The sequence below is a fragment of the Polyodon spathula genome, chromosome 12 (assembly GCF_017654505.1).
Source record: "Polyodon spathula isolate WHYD16114869_AA chromosome 12, ASM1765450v1, whole genome shotgun sequence".
Taxonomy (NCBI): Eukaryota; Metazoa; Chordata; class Actinopteri; order Acipenseriformes; family Polyodontidae; genus Polyodon; species Polyodon spathula.
Genome location: NC_054545.1, coordinates 35,155,973 through 35,183,053, shown reverse-complemented (window position 1 = coordinate 35,183,053; position 27,081 = coordinate 35,155,973). Strand labels below are relative to the sequence as shown.

Genomic DNA, 27,081 nt, shown 5'->3' with positions numbered 1-27,081 from the left:
CCTGGCGCGTCACTGAGACAGCATGCTATTAACGACAGTAATTACTGTACAGAGAGCACCTGCCAAGGCCTACGGGTTCCCATGGATACACTTACAAGATGAAGGAAGGTAGAAGGGGAAGCCAGAACACTCCACAAACACCACCCGCTGCCAATTTGCAAAAAGATAAAATAGAGACAGAGAAAACACTGATATAACAACACTATGAAGGGAACAGTCTGTATGCCCAGTGGCTATAAGGTCTAGCTAGATACTGGGGCCATTTTATTGTTTTCCAAATAGTGAAAACCTACTTCGACAAATGCTGGCTATATTCATACAATAACATTACCTTTGAGCAAGTATTACACAGAAGAGTGATGCTGATATCAAGCACAGCAGCACTGTTCATTTACATTACCAGCAACAGTACAGTAAATTCCATTGAACCCTCAATTCATCAGAGGGGGAAAAACAAGTAAGACAAACTAAACAAGAGCCCTTCACAAAGTAATAACAGATTAGAGAGAAACACAGCCCACACCTACCTCTTGTATCTCACACCCTGCAAGTATATCCATTAAAGGCAGCTCAAGGGTAGCACTTATTCAATGCTGCTAGGGTTACAGCTGAGGAGCCATAAGAACTCTGTCTGGGACACTTCAAAGAGGAGGCCTTTCATTTCTCAGCTGCTCAAAAACTGAGGAGATTTAGTTTTAAACCTCCACGGTCTCTCAAAGATTGAATACATTCTCTCTGGAGGTGATCCCAAAAATTTTAACCTGAGTGCAATGAGACTTTTGATGCACATTGATCAAGCCACGTAAGACTTGGTTCGATTAGATTATTTGTCCATGCAGAAAATGGGTTGAGTTATAAAGTTATGAATCTGAAAGTTAGAAGGGAGTTAACTTTGTGGTAATTGTAAAAATTAAAAAAAAAGAAAGAAAGAAAGAAAGAAAGAAAGAAAGAAAGAAAGAAAGAAAGAAAGAAAGAAAGAAAGAAAATGTAATCAAAGTCAACCTGGATTTGAATGACCCATCTAGGGAACCAGGCTAAAAATGATCATTATGTACAAGTTTCTTTCCAGACAAGTAACACTGGAAATATGAAAGCATTCTCCAGAGTGATTCTTTAAACCAGTTTTAAGCCTCATTTTAAAGTTTGTAGTTAAACTGCTGGGATGAGGAGATGGGGGGGGTGAGGTAACGAGTTAAAGTACAACAGGGCATAAACAAGTTTATTTTGTACATGTATATCCTGGGATATGGTGGTAATCCGCAGTAAAAGGGTTCTCTCCTCATTGATACACTTCTGCTTTGTCAAGACATGCTGTTTAAAAAACTGACGCTTCCACGTGTACAGAAAAAGAGAGCAGTTATAATTAACTGTTCTTTTTTTTCATTTGGTTCTGCGTAATGTACAGGCTGCAGTGGGAAGAGCCACTGTTGCCACGTTGCAGTCTTCTTTAAAAAAAAAAAAAAATATCCAGATGTTTTTGTTCTTACAAGTGAAGTTCCAGTAACAAGGCATTATTAATTCATCTGCTGCTGTCTGGCCTTGGTGACGCTTGTCTTCGTGGCTGTGCTGTGTGGAATCTTGATTTACCTATACATTGTTGAGGCCTCAAACTCATTCTATTGCTAAACACACTGGGTCTTTTAAAACAAACGCTGTTTACAAACCGCTGATATTGACAGAATCCAAAGTATTTTAAGATGGAAATAAACTTTGACCTAACTGTGTACGTAGATGAGGATAGTTCAATAGAGGAATTTCAAACAGCTCTTTGCAAAATAAACTGATGTGGAGACAGCACTTCAGCTAAAATGATCATTTCGAGATATATCTATTGCATTTGAAGACATCTTTATTTTATTTTGACATTGTCATGCTGCCTGTTTATGACATGCTAGGCACGCGTATATATATATATATATATATATATATAGATATGACTGAGATGTATAATATCTATATATATATATAAGGATACTGACTCTAATGTTATAATTGGTTTAACACTGAGATAAGCTTTCACATCATAGGTTAGCCAATCAGTGACTGATTGGGGACCCCTAAACTGACTGCTTAGATGTCTTTTTTTTTTTTTTTTTAAATCTGTTACCCAGTATTTTTACTGGCGGCTGGATGCTTGGTCAACCCACAATAGAGGGGGCTGATCCTGCCCACAGTCAACTGCAGTCAAACTTCTGAAAGCTGTTCTGGAACCATCAGATTCCTCCTGCCCCTCAAACAGTCAGCTGCTTCGAATTCGCTTCTCGTCGTAACTGAGGTAAGAGAACTTTTAAAACAACCTCCAAACTTCTAAACGTTCGTTCTTTACATTTTATACATAGGGTGGCGTTGCTAACGAACAAGAGTGCTTGCATATAATTCATATTAATTGCGCAAGTCTCTTCAAAAAGTTTCTGCGCGCTGATTTCGTTTTGTTTAATTTGAAATTTGTTCAACTTTACTACATTTTTTTGTTGTTGTTGCTTTGTTTAATTGTTTTTCAACTTCATTTCCGCTAGACGTGTGCACTCCTTAACATTAACATTGACAAAGTTTAAACCTTTTCTGGTAATGACTTATTTGATCAAAGGGATCGTTTTAAATAAAGTAATTTTATTCACTTATTTTTCTACGGTTTTTTTCCCCGTTGTCTGTGGATGTGTTTTTTTTTTTTTTTTGGCGGGGGGGGTGGAGTGGTGGTGGTGGTGGTGGTGAATGAACGTGCCGTTGTTTTGTTAAATTGGAGATTTGACATTGTCCCGAAGAAATTTCCGATAATGTTAACATTCGTGGCAACATAAGCGTTGTTGATGATTTTTTAAATTTTTATTTTAAATTGCAACAGTGATTTGTAAACTGCCATTTAATACAGATAGCTAGAAGTGAGCACGTTTCAAATCTGCTTGTATAGATGCTTTGAACTGTGGTGCAGAATAGCTGAAACATGAAAGGGTTAACTGCATTGTGGAACTATTGTCTGCCACATAGGCAGTTGTGACCACAAGTGGGGGCAGGGGTTTGGGGTGGGGACTGTGGACTTTTCAACTTCGAAAAACCCTCCCCACACAGTAAACCCTCCCCATTACTGGCTTCCGATGGAATGCCTGCTTCTCCCAGCATTGCAGTTTCAAGTTATCCGGATTGTATACTTTTATATTTTGAATATAGAAATGTCCTCGAAATTGTGAAAACCATTTCCCAAAGGGTTTATTCACCTTCATTGGACAACCGATATATATATATATATTATATATATTAGATATATATATATATATATATATATATATATATATATATATATATATATATAGGCAACTGTAACATATATATTGTATCCTTGTTGTGATTTGCAACAAAAGTTTTTAACTGGTCAGTTGCCTGCAGTCTTGTCTAGCAAGTAATCATAAATATGTATTTCTGATATTTGAATATTCCAAGGACACTGTAAATTACCCTTCTCATGTTAGTCCATGTAACAGAATCATAAGAACAAAAGACTGTTATTGGGGAGAACCTACTAACTGATGTTTTTAGGTCAAATAGCAGTATCCACATTGGCAAACAAAGTGGTTAGGAAATTAATTGCCCTGCTCAGATAAAAGAGAAATCACCCTGTGGATTTAAAAAAAAAAAAAAAAATAAATAAATTGTAAAGCGCTTGAGCCTCCTCACAAAGACACGGTCACAGGCTGACTGCTGTGAGAGTTGGAAAAAATAAAGCAAGAATTATATTTGGCATGGAGCCTGTTTGGATTTCACAGACTTTTTATTTTATTTTGTTTTGTGAGAATGAATTGCATTTCAGTTTGTTTCTATGAAGAACCACTCAGATTGCCACTGGGAGGGGTAGTACAAAAGCATTAGTCACTTTGCTGTGAGACTTCTCCTGCAAGTACAATATTTGTTTTGTACATCTTGTCTGATGTATACTGCAGGCTGTATAGTATGAATGCATTGCAAAGTAAGTAACGTGTTGCATGAGATTTTACATCAGCTAGAAACAAACATTCAAATTACAAGTGATTCAAACACTGGACTTTCCACTAGAGTGTGGGACAGCTCTGTAGCTGTCTGCTACCTTACAAAATAGCTCTTAATCATATTTTAAAGCTGCCCATTAATTGCATTGAATGGATGTAGCCTGGCATGTGGCCACACAGCTTTGGCTTGTCTGACCATTGGTGTTTATTAGCATAGCGTACTTCCAAATCAAGTACCCTGGGAAAAGGGAGTTCTTTTAGGCTTTAAATTTTCTTTTCGGTAAGTTTCAGTTAGAGCTGGTTTTTTTTCTGTAATTTACTCAGAGCTAAATAAATTCCAAACTACATAGTCTCAGAAGATGATGCTTATTAGTGAACACACGCTGCATTACACAAAATGTGCTTTCCGTGCTCCAAAGCAAACATCACCTCTGGAGAAAGACAGACAGGATTCCTTGTGTGTGAAGTCCGAAGCATTGTCCGTTCACTTCCACACGAGCCCTCTTCAAAGAGAGCAGCACCGCTGACCTTGCATCCGGAGCAAGGCCCTTTTGTTGGCTTCCAACAAAAACAAGAAACGGAGGAAAAAGCCTGCTTGTGCCTGGTACCACTGAGTGGCCAAAAAATACAGTCTGACTACCTGTTCCACCCAGTTCCATTGGATTTGCCTTTTCTAAATAAAAGCTGTGTGTTGGGTTATGCTATGTCTGCTCAGAAATCCACGGCATGTATTATTATTAATAATAATAATATTAATTAGTAGTAGTATTTAAGTCCATATTGTCCAGAAATGACATCACAAAATGTTTCTTTAATGTGCTGCATCCTTTTCTGAGAATGAAATGTTAATGCGTTCCAAATTTCCCTTCACTATGTTAATAAAACACTATCTTTAATAATTATAATATATATATATATATATATATATATATATATATATATATATATATATATATATATATATATGTATGTATGTATAAATGTGTATGTTCTATGTAAGTAACATAGAACAATATATTGTCTAAATACATACAGTACAGGTGGATTGACAGGACTGTATTCTTTGTGACACTTTACTGCAGTGATTAATTAAAAGCTACACAAACAAACCGTTTCTCAGTTGTGAGTCTTAAAAAAAGTGCTTAGGCCATGGTGGCCAAGGATATACTTTCTTCCAGGAAGGTGTGGTTTTATGACAAATGGCTCCGTTATTGGGTCTCTTCTTATAGCCCTGGGCTGTGAAGGTTTAGCACTCGCATACAGCACTAGTTGCTAAAGTGAGATCATAGCTGGTGAAAATTAATGGGTGGTAACTGACACGCCCTTACAGAAGCATTATTCATCTGATATGGTGCATGACTGGGGAACCTAAACTGTCTCTTATGGCACTTGATGGAACAAAAACACTTTTCGATAAGTTTAATTCACTTTGTCTTGATGCACGTTCTGCTCTACATTACAGAGGACTTGTTTGCAGAAAATCGTTTTTAAGTGGCAGACATTTTGTGTGTTTCTTTTGATTTCCCTACCCACAGTTCAGAAAAACATAGAGAAAACAAACTTGTTATGAATGGACTTGGACTGCTTTGGTCCTGTAGGTGTCTAATTGTCTGATTAGCTGGAATTGTAATTTTCATTTTTTAAAGGTGTACCACAGAGACACACATAAACATACATCAACAAGCTTGACCAAATAAATGTCAACAGAAAAAAACAGATTTGTTTGACCTCTGTTAGGGACAAGCCAGAAGTATTGATTGAAAGGCTATTGTGGTGGATTAACTTCTGCCCCATAAGTTGCAGATTCTACAGGGGCAACCCAGGCAAGTGCACAAAGAAATAGATTTGTCAACAAACGTCTTGAAATAACACAGTTCCAAAAACATTCAGTTTGAAGGCAGTTGGAATTCCTGGAGTGAATCGTGGAGACTGAGCAATGTGGTAACTTGGGGAGGTCAGGGGTCAGGTGCCTTAGCCAGCCAGTTGGCTTCATCTCATTTGTAAAATGTGTTGACGTCCTCCTTTGCAGTCACAGCAGCTCCAAACAAACGGTGACAACTTAGTTTTACTTTTATCCATAAAATACAAATAATGAGATTGCACCAAATGAACTTCTTTTTATAATTAATCTCCATGCCTTATCAGTAACATTTCAGTTTTACTCAAAGAGCCCTTCTGTATTAGAAAGGATGAAACGGGACCCTCTTCCACAGTGCTTCTTGACCGAGGCTGAGGGCTGGAGGCATTGCTAAGAAGTTGGAAGTCAATGAATCAATCTTCAGATAGACAATAAAGATAAAGGTTCTTTGATAGCTGTGTGCATTGATGCAGTAGAAGAGATTATTAGTAGGGATTTAGAGAAGAAAGAGGGGGAATACGGGAATTGATTCAGTCTTGGGACAGAGTATCTTATGTGAAGTTTATCAGTAATTGCCCTTCTTTTCACAGAATCAGTACAGAAAATATCACCATGCAGTTGTAAGTTCAGAAGTGCCAAATCATGTTGGAGTTTTTGTTTTGTATCATTTTCTACCTGCCTGTAGCAATACTAGAAGCACTGCTGGTGTGATTTTGCAGTTTAAAGTCTAGTGGTGACCATTGGAGTGAACATTCAAATATACAGCAACACGCAAAAGTATTGATATTTTGATGACAGCACAGTATGGATGAAATGAGGTTCCACCAGGATCAGACTGTTGAAATGAATTAGTGTGGCAGCATATGTCCATACTTGGAGAGAGTTATTTAAATCTATTGAGGATTTGCAGTTCATTGAAAGATCCATCAAATCTGTGCTACTTCTCAACACACGTCTCGGGGTAGTGACAGATTTGCAGTTAATGCTATGAGCATTACAAATTTCTTCTTGTCAAATCAGTGTTCATTGGAGGGAAGCACAGAGGGAGGTAGGAGTGCACAGGGTAGTGTGATTCATGTAATGTAGGCTCCATCTGAAGGACCTGTTTGGTGTATTTGCATCAGTCTGGTCTGCATGTCACAGAGACTCCAAAGACATTCATATTGCCAATAAACACAAAGGTACAGTATAAGGCTTAGATTATCACCCACGAAGCTGGAGTTGAGGAAGGCCAGTGTGCCCCTTTGGCTTCTAAAATATTTTTTTGTTGTCTCCTTCCTTTGTAGGTTGAGATAGAACATGCAGGTTTGGATTGTCTTCCTCCTGTGCCTCGGTGGCAAAGCCCTGGCTGCTCCTGTAAGTATCCACCCCCACACTAGACTCCTTTGCACCTCCAGAGACAAGCAGATAGGAGAGAGAAAGACACTGCACTGGCACAGGGGAACAGTTTGTCAAGACTGTGACATTCAGACTCCGAGTCTACATCAGAAAGATTGATGCAAAGTTAATGAGCAAAACATCAATTTGACCAAACTGCTCGGTTGTGGGGGGACATGTTTTTATGTTTCCGTTGCTTCTATCAGTACCTACAGTGTATGCCTTGTTAGTCTGGATCACCAAAATAAACTGACTGTGGAGTTCATTCAGAGTACAGCTGCCAGTGAGTTCAGAGAGGGGAATGTTTAACATGGAGGTTGTGAATGGAGGATCCGCTTGCTTTCCCAAATGTGACGAATGTTTGCACAGACGTTTGTTACAAGAAGTTATTCTGCAGTATTCATAGTATAATACTCTATGCTGCAACCTGGGGATGATTTTGTATCAGGTTTTCTATTGTAATCCCTCTACATATCTTTCTGGGTTTGTTTGTATGGCTGTGTCTAGAGTATCCATTTTGCCACAGTGATTGCTGACATTGATCTTTTGTTTGATCACAGGCTACTGAGGATGAGGTCATCGATGAGGTGCTGGAGGTATGTCACATACATGGTTGGGGTTTGCCAATCTCACACCAGTGCATTCCAGTCTAGGGTTATATTGAGTCCCTTAATTAGTACATTAAGTAATGTGTGGTTTTTATTGCTTCCAGATGTGCAGAAACGATTAAAAAATATGTAATATAATAAGTTTCCTCCAGGATGATTAATTTCCCTCAGTGGCTGATAGTTAATATAGATTACAGTTTCGTTCTTTTGCTTGGAATAGTTGGAGAGCATGTGGTTTATGCGTGCAAGTCTTAACAGTACCTTCTTTCTCTGGTATCAAAGCGATCAAGGTTAAGAAAAGGCTGCATGTCCCCAAACCTTTTAGAAGTCCCATCTCCTTGCCTTGCCCTTTCCTTTATTACCTGTGATAAGAATTCTGTTTCTAAAGCTCGTTTTCCCCTTTTTAAATCTTAATGCCTTCACGTTTTATATTTTAAGTTAATCAACACCCATCTCTAACTCTAGGAGCTGCCAGTGGGCTCAAACCCAGTCCAGGTGGAGACCGGAGAGTTCGATGAAGCCATTGAAGTTATAGAGGAGATCCCCTCTGAGAGTGAGTAGAGAGAGCTGTGTGCACGAGCCAGGGTCCCTGTTTAGAGCCTTGCTATCCTTGAATTGGAGTATACACTCTGGAATGTCTTCTCGGTTGCCCTAAAGCAAGAATTCTGCCTGCCGTTTGTCAGTTTTATTTTACACAAAAAAAATCAACTACAGTGTTTTTAAGAAGAGTTGTGCTATAAAATGGAGTTCGAGAAGTTGCCCAACCAAAAAACTTTGGGGGGGGGGGGGGGGGGGGGGGGGATATATGTGCATTTTAAAATAGATACATATGGGGAACCTTAACACGCACACATTGACTGCAGGGGAATAACAATCCTGTCTTTGTTTGTTTTTAGACCCCTGTCTGAACCACCACTGCAAGAAGGGCAAGGTGTGCGAAGTGGACGAGAGCAACACGCCCATGTGTGTTTGCCAGGACCCCTCCACCTGCCCCGCTAGCACTGCCGAGTTCGAGCATGTGAGTCCCCGTGCCCCCCCCCCCCCTTCAATCAAATACCTTTAATATCAGTGGAGTGGTGGTGAGACTGCACAATGCATCATTAATATCAGTGGAGTGGTGGTGAGACTGCACAATGCCTCAGCCCTGCAATGCTCAGAATATATTATTCAGTGTATATCTTTCCCAGGTCTGCGGCACTGACAACAAGACCTACGACTCTTCCTGCCACTTCTTCGCCACCAAGTGTGCCCTGGAAGGCACCAAGAAGGGACACAAGCTGCACCTGGACTACATCGGACCCTGCAAGTGTAAGTAAGGGAAGCACTCTGGGGCAGGTGAATGCCTATTACAATTCCTTAAGGAACGGGGGTTCCAATAGAAAAGGAGCAGATGCCTTGAGTTAAGCACTAACCTGCGCTGCAGCAGCAGCTGGAGGCAGTGATTGATGTGTGAATGGAAAGGCTCCATTCACAGGTTTAAACACAGAGCAGAACAAGCCAGAACTTGCCCCCCCCCCCCCCCCCCTCCCTTTTAACCTTGATAATAAAACATATAATCTCGGCATTCCATTATCCAGTGCAGTGGAAGGGAAGGAGTTTAAGGAGCGACTGGAGCTCGTCAGGCTAAAATTGAATGCCTGCAGAAAGCCACTACGTAACTGGAGAATAAGCAAAAAATGCATCTGTTTCTGAGCTTCAGTAAGCACAGAGTGCAGTTTTATTTATAGCCACACCCTGCCCAGGCAGCTGGCTTGTGATTTATGACTTTGCTGTAGGAAGGCAGATTTAGGAACCAAATTGCTTGTTTTCATAAGCCTCCTTTGCTGGTTGTAGTTTTTCTGGGGGGGAAAAAAAAATATACGCTGTGTCTAAATAATTCTAAGGGAACCCTAGATACAGAAGTGGCTTTTAATAATTTTTTTTGTTAATAAGATTTAGTGGTTAGTGATTTTTATATACATGTTTTTCTTTTTTTCCTTTCTTTATTTGCACAGTCATCGCTCCCTGCATTGACAACGAGCTGAGTGAGTTCCCCCTGCGCATGAGGGACTGGCTGAAGAACGTCCTGGTGTCCCTATATGAGCACGATGAGGACAACAACATGCTGAGCGAGAAGCAGAAACTCAGGGTGAGTCTCCCCCTGTGCCTGTAACACATGAGGTACCTTTACTCTACAACATGGCAGTGCAACACAAGTCAGATACTGAAGGGTGGTGACAGACAAATAGCTTGCAACAGTGGGGCTTGGGCTAACTGAAATGATATTTTGGAAGTGGGATTTTATGATTTTTAGTTTAGAATGCAATTTTAAGTTTCTGTTTCTGAAAAGAGCCTCTGTCACTCTTCTGCCTCCACAGTGCAGCACAATGTGCATGTTGATGAGCTTGTGCGCTAACTGTCTGTCTGTCTCCTGGTTGCGTTCTACTGCAGGTGAAGAAGATCTACGAGAACCAGAAGCGCCTGCAGGCTGGTGAACACTCCCTGGACCTGCTGGCCCACGACTTTGAGAAGAACTACAACATGTACATCTTCCCAGTGCACTGGCAGTTTGGACAGCTGGACCAGCACCCCATTGATGGGTAGGTGGTAGCGCTGCACGGCTTCTTGTGCATCAGGCACCTCCGGAAAGGGAAGGCAACTGAGCGTGATGGTGTTTGTGTTCCAGATACCTGTCCCACACTGAGCTGGCTCCTCTCCGCGCTCCACTCATCCCAATGGAGCATTGCACCACCCGCTTCTTCGACCAGTGCGACACTGACAATGACAAGTACATCGCCCTGGAGGAATGGGCTGGCTGCTTCGGCCTCAAGGAGCGTGAGTATCCACAGGCAACAACCACCATCTAAACCAAGCTAATCCCTACCGTACAATAATGTGTACATTATGTTAGTTACCCAATAGAAGACTCTTGCAATTGAGTACATTAAAACTAAAAATAAAATCACTCGGGGGGGGGGCTTCAAATGTGTATTTATCCATGCAAGAAATAAAATCTATTTTTTTTTTTTATAGTATCTTTGTACTGGGTTAACAAAATGTACTTTTATAACTATTTACTATTTTCCTATGCAGTGTTCGTTAGTGTAATAAGGTGAAACTAAGAGTTTGTATCTTTCTGTTTCTCTTGCAGAGGACGTTGACAAAGACCTTGTCATCTAAACCCAGCTAATCACGGACACTCTGTTTTTTTTTTACTTGGGCAAGGTGCTAATCCTTAGATGCTAAACCACAGTACCGGTGCTAATCTCTCATTTTATAAACCTACCTGTACCACTAAAAAACACAGGCATGCGTCCGAGTATAAATCACAAAACTAACTGAAGTACCTTTTAGTTGTGTCAAAAAAAGATAGTAGAAATGTAACCCAGGCCATTAACCCTTAATAAAGAGTATGCCGGTGAGGTAGAGTTTGTGTGACCAAGCTTTGTGAAGTGTCCTTATCCTGACAGGTGGACCATGTATGTTGTGAGATGGAGGGTTTGTGAGATGATGTTTTAATATACTATATGGGTAATATGTCTGATTCCAACAGGGCTTGAATTTAAGTACAATTTGGCATAAGCAAAGATTTAAAATGTTACTCAAATAAAGTTTTTAAATGTCTTTTTCCCTGCTTTTAAACTATTATTTTATTGCTTTTGCGCTTTAATTTGGGATGGCATCACAAACTTTCTGCTTTTCTTGTTTTGGTGTAGGTTTTTTTGTAAGTTTGGGCTTTTTTTTTTTTTAAATTTTGATTTTCTCGGTTTTTTGTTTTTGTATTCATCTATTAAATTTGAGCCCTGCTTTGTGTGTGTCAAGACTGCATTTATTTTTATTTTATTTTATTTTATCCGAAGGGCATGTTGAGTGTTTTTAAAAATAAATAAAAAGGAAAAATAAATTTGAATGAAATGAGGGTTGAATCTCGCAGGTTGAGAATTTTTCTACCTCTTAAATGTTCTCAACTTTTTTTTTTTTTTTGCCACAGTGTGAGCATTCTACAAGTCTCAACTTCAATAAAAAGGATTTAAAAAAGACTAATGCTTTGCATGCATCTTAAATATGCGAGTCGTCTTTATTCATCAAGTATTTGTTTTCCTTTTAGCATTAGCTGTGTTATCACTGGTCTCTCAGTTCTTGTATTGTACTACTATTTCTTGTAAATCTATTTAAAACTGAGTAGCTCGTCCTGAAGTGGCTTAAATTCGCAGCGAAAGCTAAAAAGTATTTGACTCTCCATGTATTATTAGACTTACAAGAAAGTGAGGCTGTTCTGTATCTTGAAATTCAAGGTCTATGCAAACCTTACCAAATGATCAAATTTGAAATGACAATACAGTGGCACTACAAAGACAGTTCAATGGCTCGCTCTTCTAAGGGCACTTCTGGCACCTATCGGCTCTCTTAGGTGCTTTGTAGGCATCGCTTTACTTGCAGTTAAACATTAGACACAGACAATGACTTCTAATCAAAATGAATGTCAAAGACTTATGAGTTTTTCCTTGCTATTTCTGCTATTGCACTGACCAAAGAGAAAATGCATAGAGTGCCGAAGTGTGAAGGTTTTGCAACCATTTGACTGGAATGGGTTTGTTCATTAACAGGAGACATCATCTTTTTACTGGTCAATACCATGTAGCAGACAAAGTGAGTGTACACATATGGTTTCAGTTTTACACAGACTGCAACCTAAGCTCTTTCAAAAGCCAGCGACTTAATTTAACATGACCAGCAATTAGAGGTTTTCTTAAATGGTACATTTACTGGCCTATTTTAAAAACCAACCCACTCTGTTGACAAGTTACAGACTCAGTAAGAGCAGGAACGGGTAGTGTTTCCAGTCTGCTGGCAGAGTAAGAAAGAGCATTCAGGCTCAAGGGTTTGCTAGAAACTTCTATTTGCCCCAGAAGAAGGATATGGTACATGCAAACATCTGTCTAGACAGAACAGGTGTGGACAAGTACATAGGTGCAAGTACTATGCACATGTGCTAATTACATTAGTCATTTGTATTTTTTTTTTTGCAATTTAAAGGTTTTACACTGATTATTATAAATGTATCAAGCATTTAACATCATGTATCATGTATGCAACAATATATTCATTTATGATTTCATAACTTGCTACTGAGTCTTATGAGTTTCAAGTCCATGTGAAATTCCATCATTGATCAGACCCACAAACTGGGGTGTCTTTCACTCCGAGCTGGAATAAGTTAAGTCAGTTATGTTGTTACTCTGTAGGCTCATGGCAGCACTCCCTCACAACAAACTAAGAATTGTAATGACTGATACTATTGACGCAAAGTATAAAAGGCTGAATTGTCACCAAGCGTTTTCCATGGCAATACAGCTTCCATTGCTTTGCCAAAGTCATTTCTTGTCTAGAGGAGAATACATGAATGCTGGGTATATTACAACAAGGTTTAGCTAAATTACATTTTGTAAACTCACTGAATCTCACCCTGTTTAATTAGATTCAGTACCAGACAATTGACGCTGGTTATAAGGTTCTTCTATAAAAACAACTGCTAGGTTAAACAGTTAAGACAAAGCAAGCCTATGACGCTATTCCCTCATGAAGACAGAGGGGGAAGACAGTATCTTTCCAGCTCAAGCCAAATACTGCAAATAAATAAGCAGCACAAATATAACTCCTACTGCTGACGTCATCTAATGAACGTAATCGCTTTACATCTGCTTTCACCTGCTCTCTGTCAAAAATGTAATCACATTTCCATGGCACGCACAGACACAGTGAATGCTTTTAACTGTGGACAAATAGAGACATGGCCTCAGCACTTGAAATAATCAGTTTATGGATACATACCAACTGACAAGAACCTTGGAAGAATCAAAATGCTGATGTTTTGTTTTGGGTTTTTTCCACAAAAGGGATGCTTTTCTTTCTATCCTGGCAGTTGTGTGATAAAACCACCCTTAATAAAACAAAACACGGGGCCTGGTTGATTTCAGGAGACAAGCCTCAGAAGATGGTTGGTATCAATTTACATCTCTTTCCACTCACCAGAGCCCACACATGGGAATGGAGTCTTTGTCTTACATTTCTATGATAAAAAAAAAAAACTAAAAGGAAATCAATGGTTTCCTAAACTGTTTGTGGGAATGATGGATATCTATTTTTGCTAATGCTGTCCTGAAGAAAAAAATAAAAAAACAAAAAAAACAGTCAGAATCCCATATCCAAAACTTACTGGTAAATTTGGAAATAATAAAAAAATAATAATTACAAACATTTTGACTGTTTTTCTTACTGTCATATTACCCATATCTTATTATTCCCAAGTTTCATACATTTTGATTAAAACCAACATTTACCATGGTGTGCTAGACATCTTCAGGACTGAGTGGCATAACAACACGTGCAAGCACTGAACACTTCCATCAGAGTCCAGTCTAGTGCCAGCACAATCACAGCCGGTAGTTTACAGGCACGGCAAAGCAATCCCAAGAGTTTAGCCTGCTGTGAAGACTGTGAGACCCGGTCACCAGCTGCACCTTCACAGCCTGATACTCCCAGCCAGGAATTTGACACCATAAAAGGCCAAGCCAGGAAAACAAGCAGCAGCAGCAGCAGCAGCAGCCCCCACCCGGAGAGAGGAGAGCTATCCCTGCAACTGACGCAGTGAGAGTAAAGCCAGCAAAACATGTAAGCTGCACCAATAAAATAGCTTTATAAAGAGCATTCCATCGGCTCGACACTCTGCAATCCTCCACACTTCCACATTCAAGACACAATCCACACTAAAAAAGTGTGTAGTTACCATGGCATCAAAAGCCTGTAAGTACCTCCACTGTTTGTTTTCAAGTACATTTTCCCTTGGCAAAGGTACGTTAAACATACCGAAAACAATAGGAAGCTGGTAGTGTTAAATATAGAGTAAAGGGATTTTAATAAATTCAATGACAAAGTCTTTCTTAATGTCATCAATGTTGAAGATGGACACTGTTCATTTAATATTGTCAGGGAATAAAAGCACTGTCATTGGTTGGAAGATGGATCCCCTGTTTGGTATCAGGTGTCCATACTGTACCACTTTAAAGCAGTTTATATCCAGCCCCATTGTAGAATGGAGGCCTCAATGAAAATGCCCCCCCCCCCCCCCCCCCCCCTTCTTGAGTAAGGTGAGTGAAGTCATGGGAAAGTTGAGTTGCAGACACAACAGCAGTGTGGAGTGAAGTCACTCAAGGGAGAATTCAGCTGGGCTAGATAAGAAACAGCTCATTTAAAGGCACAGTGTCCCCTGTAGTTTAAAAACTAGTTTGTAAATATCTCAAAGGGAGGGAAGTCCAGTGTGAAAGGAGTTTGTTTGGTTTTTTCAAGCGGACACACCATTAAATCACAGCAACAACTCTGCTTGACAGAGGCCCGGGGCTGAAAGGGTTCAGGTCTTCAGAGCTGTGCAAAATCTCTGTCTCTGCCATTACTTGAAAATGTAATAACTGCTTTTTTGTCTGCTTACACTCTGGGTTATAACAGAGTGATGCAGTAGCAGGCATCAAGTATCTGCAAAAAGAGGTCACATTTGTGTCCTGTTCAACTTGCCATTTATGTATGCAGTGATTGTGTGATGTGGTCATGTGGTCAAGGCTAGGGTGACAGTACCAAACTCATTTGCAGTGATTCAAACCCAGATCCCCAGAGGTATAAGACAGGAGAGTCTAGTGAATAACCCTACTGCGTCAGCTGGTGTTCTGGGATCCAGGGTGTTCAGTTTGAGGGCGGGGAAGGCTATCAGAAAAAGATGTAGAGTTCCCTCTAGTGGACAATCACAATGAAAGCACCCTATTCACTAACACCCCTGTGCTTCAGGTCAGGCGTGACAGTATCACTTACAATTGATAGATTTCTCCCTTTTGTTTCACCTAAAGATGAATTGTAATAAGCCCATCTGTACAGTCCTCTCCATAGAGTGGTTTAGCAAATGTGACAATGTCTGATTTTCAATTAAAACTGAGGATGTTCAGTACATAATATGGTATCTATTATTTTAGCTAATATGCTTCAGGGACCAGGGCAGCTTCTAGGCAACCAGAAACGGTCTGGTGAGCTCGGGGTATGTGAGGGAAGAAGGGTGAACAGTGCATTGCAGTAATAAGGCACCAAAAGGTATGAAGGATAACTGACTTGCACAACAGCACACCACAGAGCTATTGAAGGCTGTGTGTGTGTGTGTGTGTGTGTGTAGTTGATTAGCCCAGAAGAGATACTTAACTGATGTCATTAGTGCTGCTGCTAGGGTTCGGCTGTAGTTGCTTGCTGATGCGATGGCTAGGTCTGTCTGTTGGGTGGGTGGGTGAGTCCTTTTTAAAGAAGTGGCAGGTTTGGAGTATATTGGCGGCGAATGTTAATATCGCTAGCATTTACCACTCAGCTTGGACTGGCTAAGATAACAAAATACTAACAAAAAATAAATAAATGCTGATGTTCTGGACTTAGATTCCAAAGAATTCAGACAGGCAGGTCTACTTTTTATTTTTGTAAACTTTGTATTGCCATTTCAGCAGGCAATACAATTCTAAACTGTTCATATTTACGATAGTAGTAATAATAATAATAATAATAATAATAATAATAATAATAATAATAATTTTGTATATACAAAAAAGGAACTCCTGTCACTTTAAAAGTTCGACTTGACTGGTCATGTCTGTCAGACTGAGCCCTCCAGTCTAACTGGTCGGCAGGGTCACCTAACATAGAGAGTCCCGCCCAGCTCCTTAAAGGGTTTCCCAGTGTGTTTCACAGGGGCTCACTGACGGATCAATCAAACATGAAACTGAGACCGCCTCCTCACTACCCACCGTGGGGATCGGGCACTCACTGGTCTGAAGAGCTTCCATCAAAAGCGTAAATCCGCCCACACCAAAGCGTGCTTAGACTGATTCTCCGTAATGCCAATGAAATTAATGGGTTTTTATGTTAAGAAGTGTTGATTGGCTAAGACGCCGTTCATCTGAGATAAACTATCGGGTTCTTCTGTGCGAGGTTAGCCAATGGTTTAGGATCATCGGAAGAATATGTACACACCGATTGGCTACTAGTGATTGTCTGTTGATTTTAACCTGTGTGATTGGTTCCAAAGTGTAGGTGGTTGTCTACTGATTGGAGACCATGGCAAACTCTTAGGTTGTCTGTCCATTATATGAACGAGCCGGTAAGAGCACGCTGTGAAGTTGCTGGCTAGGCAAGGCGTTTGGCTAGTTGTTGTGTAATCATAAAATAACTAATATTATTATTAACAAAACATTAATAAACCAGTAACACACGTTTAATCTACAGGTAAGACCAATTAAATGTGTGTGTGTGTGTATATATATATATGTATATATGTATATATATATGCAACTTATGTTAGCTAACCTCTTTGTTCGTACGAGTTTGCTGGATGGAATTATGGAATTTTTAATTATGGAATTATTAAATAAGGAGTTTAATTTTACGTGTAATATTATACAGTTTTTGCCGTTGAGCGGACAATTCTGCTTACTTTTGACTACCTTTATCTTCGTAAATTAGGTGCTTTTGTTCGCGTTTAAATCAAATTTAAAGTAAACTAAGGGCTGTAGTAGCGGTGTAGTAAGTAATGTCAGGATTGATAAAACTGTCTTCTGAATGTAAAATGTTAACGATTAGATATTTGGGCCCAATTCAGCTCTTTCTGCAATATTAGTATCGATCGGTACATATTGTATTTCTAAGGATGATTGGGTTGATTTTAAGCACTTTATTTATTTTTTGAACACAGGGCTCCAATTAAACTATGCATGACCGCTTGCTTGAATCCTTGATCTACTTCCGTTTTTAGCAAGGCCTAGCTTTTGATGGGGACGTGGGGTCTGAGCTACACCTGACCTGGAAAAGTTGTCATGACTGTTTTAATACGACTGTATAACGCGCGTTTGCCCTTGGTTTGCACTGACGATACGCCTATTAACATACGCGGCAATGTGTCGTACAATTAATTACCTTGCAGTTAACACAATTGAGTGTGGGGTTATTGCAGTCCAATTGGTTTGAAAGAAGCCTGGATGGTTATTTTTGCTATACCGGTAGAGAAACTGGTTACTTGGAGGTGGCTAAACCTGTCGGCCTTCATTGAATTTCATGCAAAACCGGCAAATTGTAGTTTGCCTATATTTAACCATAATTAAATACCGCAGTCCTAAGTGCATGGTTAGCTATCTAAGGGTTTTTTTTTTTTTTTTTTGAAAGCCATGTGTTTTGCATTTCCTTGTGTCCTTTGTTTACTAGTACTGGCCAGTAAAGCAGTATGAGCAAAAAATACATATCGAACTGTTTGAACCTCTTGCGGTTTTTCTATTTGTTGTCCTGGTCAAATTAGACATGTAGTCATTTGGAAAATCTCGTTCATTTATATTTAGTACTGCTGCCGCTGCAGTCAGATTTAAGGTGCGTTTCAAATGCTTTATCATACTACCGTGTGACACTAGTTGATGCGGCTGCGCAGTAAAGGGCAGTTTGTCTACGAAATCCTGATCGCACGTTTTGCTCATTGAAGTCATCACGATCTACAGTACAATTTAGTGATGTGATTTTGTGTTTTTTTCTTTTTGGCAAGTCGGTGAATACGTACCCGGGGTTAGATCCTTACTGGTCTTGAAATAAAAGGTTATACACTTAAGTTGGACTAAAGCTTCATCTTTTGGCCTTAACTATTTGATTTGATAATTCCATGCAGTACATTTCTCCACCCCACCTCTGCTTGTTTTCCAGTGGGTGGTATTGATGTCCAGCATTTGGTTGAAGAGGTTGCTCTGTTCCGGTTACTGGCATTGATAATTCCATATTAGGGCTGTTGATTCATGCAAAGGGGTGGATGGATTCGGATCGTGTTCTGATCTATAGGTCTGCTGTTAAACCCTGCTTTTAGGTATTCGATTTGTTTGTACACTTGAAAGTTATGTTTTCTTTTTTAAAGCCTGCCTCATTTGTCATGGATCAGAAACAAGATTTGTGTGCATTAATTGAGCAGATGGTGAGGGCTCACCCCAGCAGGTGGAGTTTGCAGGCAATCTAATCCAGTTGCTGCCCCTTGTGCAGCTATATTGCAAAAAGCAATATTGCTGTTCTAGAAAGTGCAAAGAGCAACCATAATTCAGTTTATAAGGCATGTTTATATATATATATATATATATATATATATATATATATATATATATATATATATATATATATATAGGCTAAAATAATTGAATCTGTTCAGTCTTGAACAAAGAAGACTACGCTGCGATCTGATTCAAGCATTCAAAATTCTAAAAGGTATTGACAAAGTTGACCCAAGGGACTTTTCTGGACCTGGAAAAAGAAACAAGGACCAGGGGTCACAAATGTAGATTAGATAAAGGGGCATTCAAAACACAAAACAGGAGGCTGTTTTATTTATTTATTTTTACACAGAATCTCCAAGAAGCTGCTTGATAGTCTAGGATCAATAAGCTACTAACCTCCAAATGAGGATGGGCCAAATGGCTGCCTCTCTCGTTTTTGTAAGCTCTTATATTGTTGGCAGTATTCAGATCGCCAGTGAGGATGTGGTCTAGGTGCTCGTCATTGCAATAGAGATTTCAGAGGTTCTGCTCAGGGCTGGCTTGTGTACTGCATTTCTAAGATGAGAGCATTTATAATCTGCTCCTAATACTGTCACCAACCTGGTTCATATTTGCTTTAAAGGGGTAGAAGGTATGCAACTGGAGCAGAAGCAGTACAGCAGGCTTGATTGCAATGGCACATGCATGTCCAAACATTTTACTCCTTGTAGGGCGAGGTTTCTTTGCTAGTTTAGTATAATGTGTTTGAGGGTTTAATAAAAAAGTGTGTGTGTGTGTATATATATATATATATATATATATATATATATATATATATATATATATATATATATATATATATATATATATAGATATATATATATAGATATAGTCAGAATTTGAGTTAATCAATTGTTTTCTGGGGTGTCCACATTTCTTTCCATGGAAATCTAATTACATTTTGGACTTTATTTATTTTGACTCTTTGTAACCCCTGTTTACAGCCTGTGTGGTTTATAGTGAGTTATATTGAAATCCACATTTGCACAATTGTTACAGCTTAAAATAAAACCAGTTAACTGTAAATTGTGTGTGTATATGGGTAGAGATCAGTTTCAGTGTGTTTCTTATATTTTTACTTTTTGGCAGCAACCAGTTGTGAACGTGGTATTACATTTTTTTTTTTGTTCTTTCCAGCTGTCCAAAGAAATGGTGATGGAGAAGCCAAGTGCCCTGCTGGTTGGGCGGGAGTTTGTCAGACAGTACTACACCCTTTTGAACCAGGCACCAGACTACCTGCACAGGTAATGCACCTTTTCTGCTTCTAATCTGGGGAAAATGAAACTGGGGAGTGTTTTTCACTGTTTGTTCAAAACTAACAAACCTATAACTTTTGTTAAACAGTCCAGAGCAAGAGCTGCACAGACTTTTGGGCTGGACTTTTAGATTTAAATGTTCTTAATATTTCTAGCAACTGCTTGGGTTTTCTTTTTTAAATTGTAATAAAGTAGTTGCTGTTAATTGTTTTGCAGGTTTTATGGGAAGAATTCCTCTTATGTCCATGGTGGTCTGGACAGCAGTGGAAAACCTGCTGAGGCTGTTCATGGACAAGCCGTAAGTATATGCAGTGTTGAATCAAACTCTTCCTGAACTCCCAATCTGTATGGAAACTGCATTTTTATATTTTATTGATGTACTTCATCTAATGTGTGTTTTTAGGAAATTCACAAGAAGGTGATGTCCTTGAGCTTCCGAGATTGCCACACAAAGATCCGCCACGTGGATGCCCATGCCTCTCTGAATGATGGGGTTGTGGTTCAAGTGATGGGAGAGCTTTCCAACAACATGCAGCCCATGAGGAGGTTCATGCAGACTTTTGTGCTGGCACCTGAGGTAAGGGGTAGCTTTATGATGGCCAAAGGATGTTTAGGCAATTTTTATATATTTTTTTTTGTTTGGTCTAACTTTTTTTTATTAATTTATCCATTTTAGGGTACTGTTGCAAACAAGTTCTACGTTCACAATGACATTTTCCGCTACCAGGATGAGGTCTTCGGGGATTCAGACACTGAACTTCCTGAGGGTAAGGGGTCCTTGCTGTACTGTTGAAAGCTTTCTGTTTCACTATCTGAAAAGCAAGATGCATAGTTGCAGACAGCAACTGGTTATATCTGATAACTTCGACCATTCACTAGACAACTGTGTTGAAGGGCGTAAATGGTTGACTTGATGGTGTCTGTTTCAGAGTCGGAAGAGGAAGTGGAGGAGCCAGAAGACAGACCCCACTCCCCAGATGTAGTCCAGGACGACTCGTACTATCAGCAGCCTGCCAGGTGATTGCTACTGTACAAGTAGTTGGGGGGCATGGTGGAACTTTGACAGATGTTAAGTACCTGAGAAATATGTATCTAATAATTCAAAGTAGATCTTGTAAGAAACTTTGCCTAACCTTGATAAATGCAGTGTTCCTTTGTCGGTACTAACTGAAGTAATTATCTTAGTCATGAATTGGAAGAGCATTTGGAAGAACAGCATATGACGCCGGAACCCGAACCGGAACCTGAGCCAGAACTTGCTGTAGAAGAACTGAAAATAGAACCTGCAGTGGAGGAGGAACCCTGTGCAGTGGAGCATATTGAGAAGTGTCCATCTCCAACGCCTGCAGATCCTGCACCTACTATACAAGAGGACTCCAGGGTAAGATGCTCTCCACTGAATGTTCCAGTGTTAAGAATAAGTGCACTGCATATAGCTAGTGCACTCTGTCAATCCTACTGTATAAGAAAGCATTCTCGTATAGTCAATTTGTAGTCTTGAACATGAAATGAAAACCTTAAACTACTTTAACATCCTGAAGCTTAATGTGAAATCCATTTACATCTCCAGCTCAAGATATTAAAGCTCACAGATGTCTTTTTTTTAATGCGGGACAAGTCCTGTTTGATGTATTTCTATTCTAATCTGTATCCATTTCTTTAGGTATTCTCATGGGCATCTGTCACCAGTAAGAATCTTCCCCCTAGTGGGGTGGCCCCAGTCTCTGGAATTCCACCTCATGTAGTCAAAGCTCCTATGGCACAGGTAAGGATTTGCCTCATCCGACTGTAGTGTTTTTACAGTCTCCTCAGTAGAGCTACACTCGTTTTTGATTTGAAGAGCTTCACAGCAAGCAGGTGGCAGACCGGCTAATGTCAAAGGTTTTCATTTATCTAAATTGCCATTCCAATTGGTGGTTTTCGGTGATTGTTCTCTACAAAGCTGTCGGCTCTTGGCCTCTATGGAGAGCGGCATGCAGCACAAATTCAAGATGCTGTCTTTTGCGATTTCTGTTGCTTGCTTGGAGAACTCAATGTCAAGAATCTGCTTGTGCAGCTCTACTCGTGTTGCACCTTCCTGGTGACCTGTGTCTGTAGACAATGCCCACGTATGGAGAAGGTGCTAACCACTATCATTCTTTAATATAATATTTACAGTACTTTAAATATTAGTCAGGATTATTTTCTGGACTGCTTTTTAATTTTTATTAAAACAACAACTCTGCATTGAGGTACCCATTGCAAATTGGCTATTGTAGGCTGTATATCTAATTTTGTTTGAAATGTGTGGTTTCAGTCAGAATTGTTACAAGCATTGTGGATTACTCTCTTGGTTTTTATAAGCAAAGTGTTATATAGACATTTTAATTGTCATTTTCAGCCAAGAGTGGAGCCAAAACCCGAAACACAAACTACAGCACAACGACCCCAGAGAGACCAGAGGGTAAGGGAGCAGAGGCCGGGTGCGCCAATCCACAGGGCTCCACGACCAGGTACTTGCTGCATGTCTCTGACACTAAATTAGGCGTCAATGTTGCACAAACTTAGTTGTGCCAACATTGAAAATTTTCTTTACTCTTTATTCTTATCTGTTTTTCAGTTCGTGAAGGAGAACAGGGTGAAGCAGAAGTGCGTCGTGTGGTGAGGTATCCAGACAGTCATCAGCTCTTTGTGGGTAACCTACCCCATGATGCTGACAAGGCAGAGCTGAAGGACTTCTTTGAAGGTCAGTTAAAGTGCTTTTTTTTTTTCTTAAATGCAGTTTTTCCATCCACTCTGACCTTTTTCATTTAACTTTGTCATTTGCACTCCCCAACAGTGGTAGATGGCCTGTAAATTTTTTTTTTTGTATGGGTTTTTATTTTGCAGGTTATGGTAATGTGGTAGAACTGCGAATCAACAGTGGGGGCAAGCTGCCCAACTTTGGATTTGTGGTGTTTGATGATCCTGAGCCTGTGCAAAAAATTCTCGCCAACAAGGTATGGTAACTGCTTTTAAAGTGAGGAAACTGGTTTATTAGCCAATACAAAGTTGTTTTACAGTGACCCCTTGTGGATTTTTAGAATTGCTTCTATTACAGTACATTTAAAAGAGCACCTCTTAAACACCCTCTTTCCTGTAGAAGTAGCCTGTAATTTCCTTTGCCTCAAATCTTAAGATATTAAAGAAAATAAGTAAAGCTGTCTTAAACATGTTTAATCTTTTCCTCCATTGGAAACTGCTTGCTGTAGATCTGTTGAGCAGGCTATTGGGAATACATCTGTATTCTAAAATGTGTATTTGGGGGCGGGATTGAAAATGTATCAAAGCAATTTATCATATTTCAGCCGATCAAATTCCGAGGAGACGTGCGCCTGAATGTTGAAGAGAAGAAAACTCGTGCCGCACGGGAAGGTGACCGGCGGGATATTCGACCCAGGGGGCCTGGAGGTCCACGTGACAAGTTTAGCGGAGGAGTCAGGGGACCGCCATCCAGAGGGGGGGTAATGTCACAGAAACCCAGCTTTGGAGCGGGACGGGGTGCTGGACCCAGTGAAGGCCGCTACATGGGACCTCGCCAGTGAAGACTAAGTTCCACGACTGCAGGCCTGTTTGTCATAACAGCGGCACAGCTGGTTTTCCAGTTCATGTGATCTTGTGATTTTTTTATTTCTTTTCAGCTTTGGGTTTGTTCTGGATTCTGTTTTAAGAACAGCATTTATTTGTTTCTCCATTTTACTGTTTTTAAGTCTTGTTCAGAACTTTTATTTTGTAACAGTGCTACTTGAATTGAAAAAAGTCCAGAGACTGGTTTTAGTGTGCTCTCCCTGTTTCTTAAAGGAACGTGTCTTTACTTCTCAATCCTAGTGCATTGCTGAAAACCTATTGGCTTTTAAAATTGGACATTTGTATTGCTGCGGAGCCACTAAATTAGCATCCTTTTAGAATGAACTCTTGGTTTAATCATGGTTGTCTCACAAGGGTTGTGAAATCTGTTGGAGCTGAATAGTGTTCCTACTCAACATTTGGATGGTTCCTTCTGCACTGCGCTCACACCAGAAGTGTTAATTTGTAATCTGAGTAAAAATAATATATATGGACTATCAGATGTCCTGCTTTTAACCACTTTCTGTAGACCTAGTTCAATGGTGTGAAATATGTGGGTTTTTTTTGTTTTTTTTTTGTTCTGGATTAAATAAAACAGGTTTCTTAAGATTTCAAAAGGGAGATGGCTTTTATTTTGTATTGTAAAAACAAATTGTTGTGCCTTCTATTTATCTCATTCCAGTCTTTGCAAAGTTGTACAAAATAAAGTGTAGATTTGCTTTATCAATACTCTTGTGTAACGTGTTCTTGTCAGGTCTTCTGGGATGGGCTTCAGCATTAGAGCTGCCAATTTGAAATGTCTAGCAGGCCTCCATCATGGTCATCCCCAGTCTAGGAGTAGTCCTGCAGCTGCTTTGCTCTATGGGGGGGTTTATTGAAATTGATTTTGCTATCCTGATACTTGCAGCTGGTAACTGCAGCGCTTAATGAAGTAGTTCAGTTGTGTTCGGATGGACAATAAATCTGTTGTCCAGCAAATTGGGGATTGGGCGAAGGTTTAGCAGGGTGATTGGAGCAAGGAGAAACATTCTCAAACCTTTTGGAAACCTTGCCTTCTCCACGATTGAATAGCTTATACCTCTGGTTTTTCAAGTTTGTGTTAATCTCTGCCAAAGGTATGTATGGGAGTAAGATGTTTTATTGCACCACATTTTTTATTTCATCGATGGATTCAAAAATAGGCAAGATTTACATAAACATCCCACAAGTTCTGTGGTGCCCCACATGTTGCTGTGCTTGGGATTGTTGTACTGAAGTCAAGCTGACAGTAAAACAGTTGAGCTGGTGCTTCCAATTAAAGATTGAAATGCAGAACATCTGCATTTGTGCAATAATAACCAGGCAGCAGATGTTATGGACGGATCTTTTGGCAATAATGAGCCTGAACCGAAGGTTTTTATTAGCCCCACATCACTTTAAATTTTCAAATGCTTTAAAAATAGTTGCATCCTAATTATGATTGTTCGTGAAACATTAGTGCATCACTAAATGCATCAGACTGCAACTAATATTAGGGCTTCGATTCTTGTGAATAACATTGAAAGGGCTACAGTCTTGTGGACAGTGTTTGTGTACACAGCAAAGCTCCCCTGTCTTGCATCTACAGTATACATTCTTTGACAACATTCCTATTAAGTCATGGTTCTAGTAAGTTCTGAAGATCACGTTTGTTGGAAATGTTTGTATCTCTCCATACCTCTTAAGGTCATGAAATGGTAAATAGGTGGCAGCCCCTAATTGTTCAATTTGAAAAAGGGATGAGAGTATAGATCTTGATTATTATTTTATGGAATCATTTACAGTAGTCTTTGTAGGCAGTAGTGTAAATACATTAGTATTGCTTTGCTGATGGGAGATGTCTGTACTTAGCTTTGATGAAACAAGGAAAGCATAATTGGTTCAAAAGTAATTAGCGGCTGCCATTGCACAGGTTTAAAATTCTGCAAGGCAAACAATTTCACTGCAGTGTTTTACAATGATTAACAAAGGAGACACTTAACAGCCACCTTTGCAGCACACACACTGCACAATCTAATGGGAAGATTTGTAGAATTCAAGAGATCATCTGACACAGTAAGTTCTACTGAGGACAGCACAATACCATCACACCTGCACTGTAAATGATCAAATACCTGAACAGTTTGCTGAGCTGGCAGGCACATACATTAAAGAAATGAATTAGCTATGGCGATGCCAAACAGCTCCCCACCCCTTTGTGATGTTTCATTGTTTAGCTGGCACAGATATTTTGCCAGCCTTATGCTGGTTTGCTTACAATAAAACAGTTGCTGAGTTTAATTAAAAAAAAAACAAGTGTTCTGTATTGCTAACCCCTGGCACTTGTGATTTTTACTTTAATTTGCAATAACATTGAACATACTCACCCTCAACTGGTGAAGCTGAGAGAGAGGGCCCATTCTTCTCTAAATAAAGAATTTGTGCAAAATTGATGCTATTTGTCAAACTGTACATCACTATGCCACTGGGACCCTCTCAGCCCAGCTCCTCATTTTGATTCCTACCCTGTCTCTTCTGTATGTTCCTCACTCTGCAACCTGCAGGGCTAGCAGCAGTGGGGTTTGTTTTGTTTTGTTTTGCTGTTCTAGGGCTTTTGCATTTTCTGGCACAGAGAAACTTAACTGTTAACTGGAGGTTATCAAAGAAACAGTGGTGCAGGGGTTCTGAAGCTTTGTCTTTTACAGAAGGGGAGCCTTGTACGTTGCCTCGTACCCCTTCTTCCGTGCTTCATAATCCACTACTACAATTGGAAAGCTGTGTGGCTGAGAGCCTGCCCACTCAATGGAAATGAGGCTGAGGACTGATCCAGCCTCCTGATACCGAAACAGGATGCTGCAGTGAGCCAACGTTCAATATATTTGATGAAAACAGGAGGGAACAAGGCTTGTGAGGGGATGCTGGGTCTTCAGACTTCCCAAACAATCCAATTATAAAGTGAGATGATTTTCCATTTGGGCAGACTAGCTGAGCTGCTAGACATAAGCAAGTACTGCCTGGACTGCTGGACACTTAAGAGTTACACATTACAGCTCCACACTGTAAAATGAGTCACGGTGTCCTAATATCATTAGTCAACTGTAGGATTGCTACCAAAGCAATTTCAGTAGCCCTCCCTAAAACCCTCTTGGGAAAAAGGGGTAGGTTGAACTCACTGAGACAGAAGCTTTATTTACAAGGGGGTCCAAACCAATAATAATGTAAGTAATATAAATATATACTGTGTGTGTGTGTGTGTATGTGTGTGTGTATATATATATATATATATATATATATATATATATATATATA

The 27,081-nt window shown here is 39.7% G+C and overlaps 2 protein-coding genes across 2 annotated transcripts; both read left to right on the top strand.

The window, feature by feature from the left end:
• The first annotated feature begins 2,171 nt into the window (after positions 1 to 2,171).
• Positions 2,172 to 11,606, top strand: LOC121324485 (SPARC-like). The gene is made up of 10 exons (XM_041266428.1): positions 2,172 to 2,275; positions 7,122 to 7,191; positions 7,773 to 7,808; positions 8,286 to 8,373; positions 8,717 to 8,838; positions 9,008 to 9,128; positions 9,815 to 9,948; positions 10,251 to 10,399; positions 10,486 to 10,634; positions 10,951 to 11,606. The coding sequence occupies exons 2-10, from the start codon at positions 7,135 to 7,137 to the stop codon at positions 10,977 to 10,979; spliced, it is 885 nt and encodes a 294-aa protein (XP_041122362.1). The 5' UTR covers positions 2,172 to 2,275; positions 7,122 to 7,134; the 3' UTR covers positions 10,980 to 11,606.
• Positions 11,607 to 16,965: 5,359 nt separating this feature from the next.
• LOC121324692 (ras GTPase-activating protein-binding protein 1-like) lies at positions 16,966 to 24,498 on the top strand. Its single transcript, XM_041266811.1, has 12 exons — positions 16,966 to 17,105; positions 20,072 to 20,178; positions 20,407 to 20,488; positions 20,594 to 20,767; positions 20,867 to 20,957; positions 21,120 to 21,207; positions 21,376 to 21,571; positions 21,854 to 21,955; positions 22,571 to 22,682; positions 22,790 to 22,915; positions 23,059 to 23,168; positions 23,517 to 24,498. The coding sequence occupies exons 2-12, from the start codon at positions 20,084 to 20,086 to the stop codon at positions 23,751 to 23,753; spliced, it is 1,413 nt and encodes a 470-aa protein (XP_041122745.1). The 5' UTR covers positions 16,966 to 17,105; positions 20,072 to 20,083; the 3' UTR covers positions 23,754 to 24,498.
• Positions 24,499 to 27,081: the final 2,583 nt, after the last annotated feature.

Bases quoted from the DNA above. Each gene is read 5' to 3' on its own strand.
- LOC121324485 (XM_041266428.1), top strand. From the start codon at position 7,135: ATGCAGGTTTGGATTGTCTTCCTCCTGTGCCTCGGTGGCAAAGCCCTG. The intron at 9,949-10,250 runs GTGAGTCTCCCC...GTTCTACTGCAG, and splicing joins GCGAGAAGCAGAAACTCAGG to GTGAAGAAGATCTACGAGAA. The intron at 10,635-10,950 runs GTGAGTATCCAC...TTTCTCTTGCAG, and splicing joins CTGCTTCGGCCTCAAGGAGC to AGGACGTTGACAAAGACCTT.
- LOC121324692 (XM_041266811.1), top strand. From the start codon at position 20,084: ATGGTGATGGAGAAGCCAAGTGCCCTGCTGGTTGGGCGGGAGTTTGTC. The intron at 20,768-20,866 runs GTAAGGGGTAGC...TATCCATTTTAG, and splicing joins CTTTTGTGCTGGCACCTGAG to GGTACTGTTGCAAACAAGTT. The intron at 20,958-21,119 runs GTAAGGGGTCCT...TGTCTGTTTCAG, and splicing joins AGACACTGAACTTCCTGAGG to AGTCGGAAGAGGAAGTGGAG.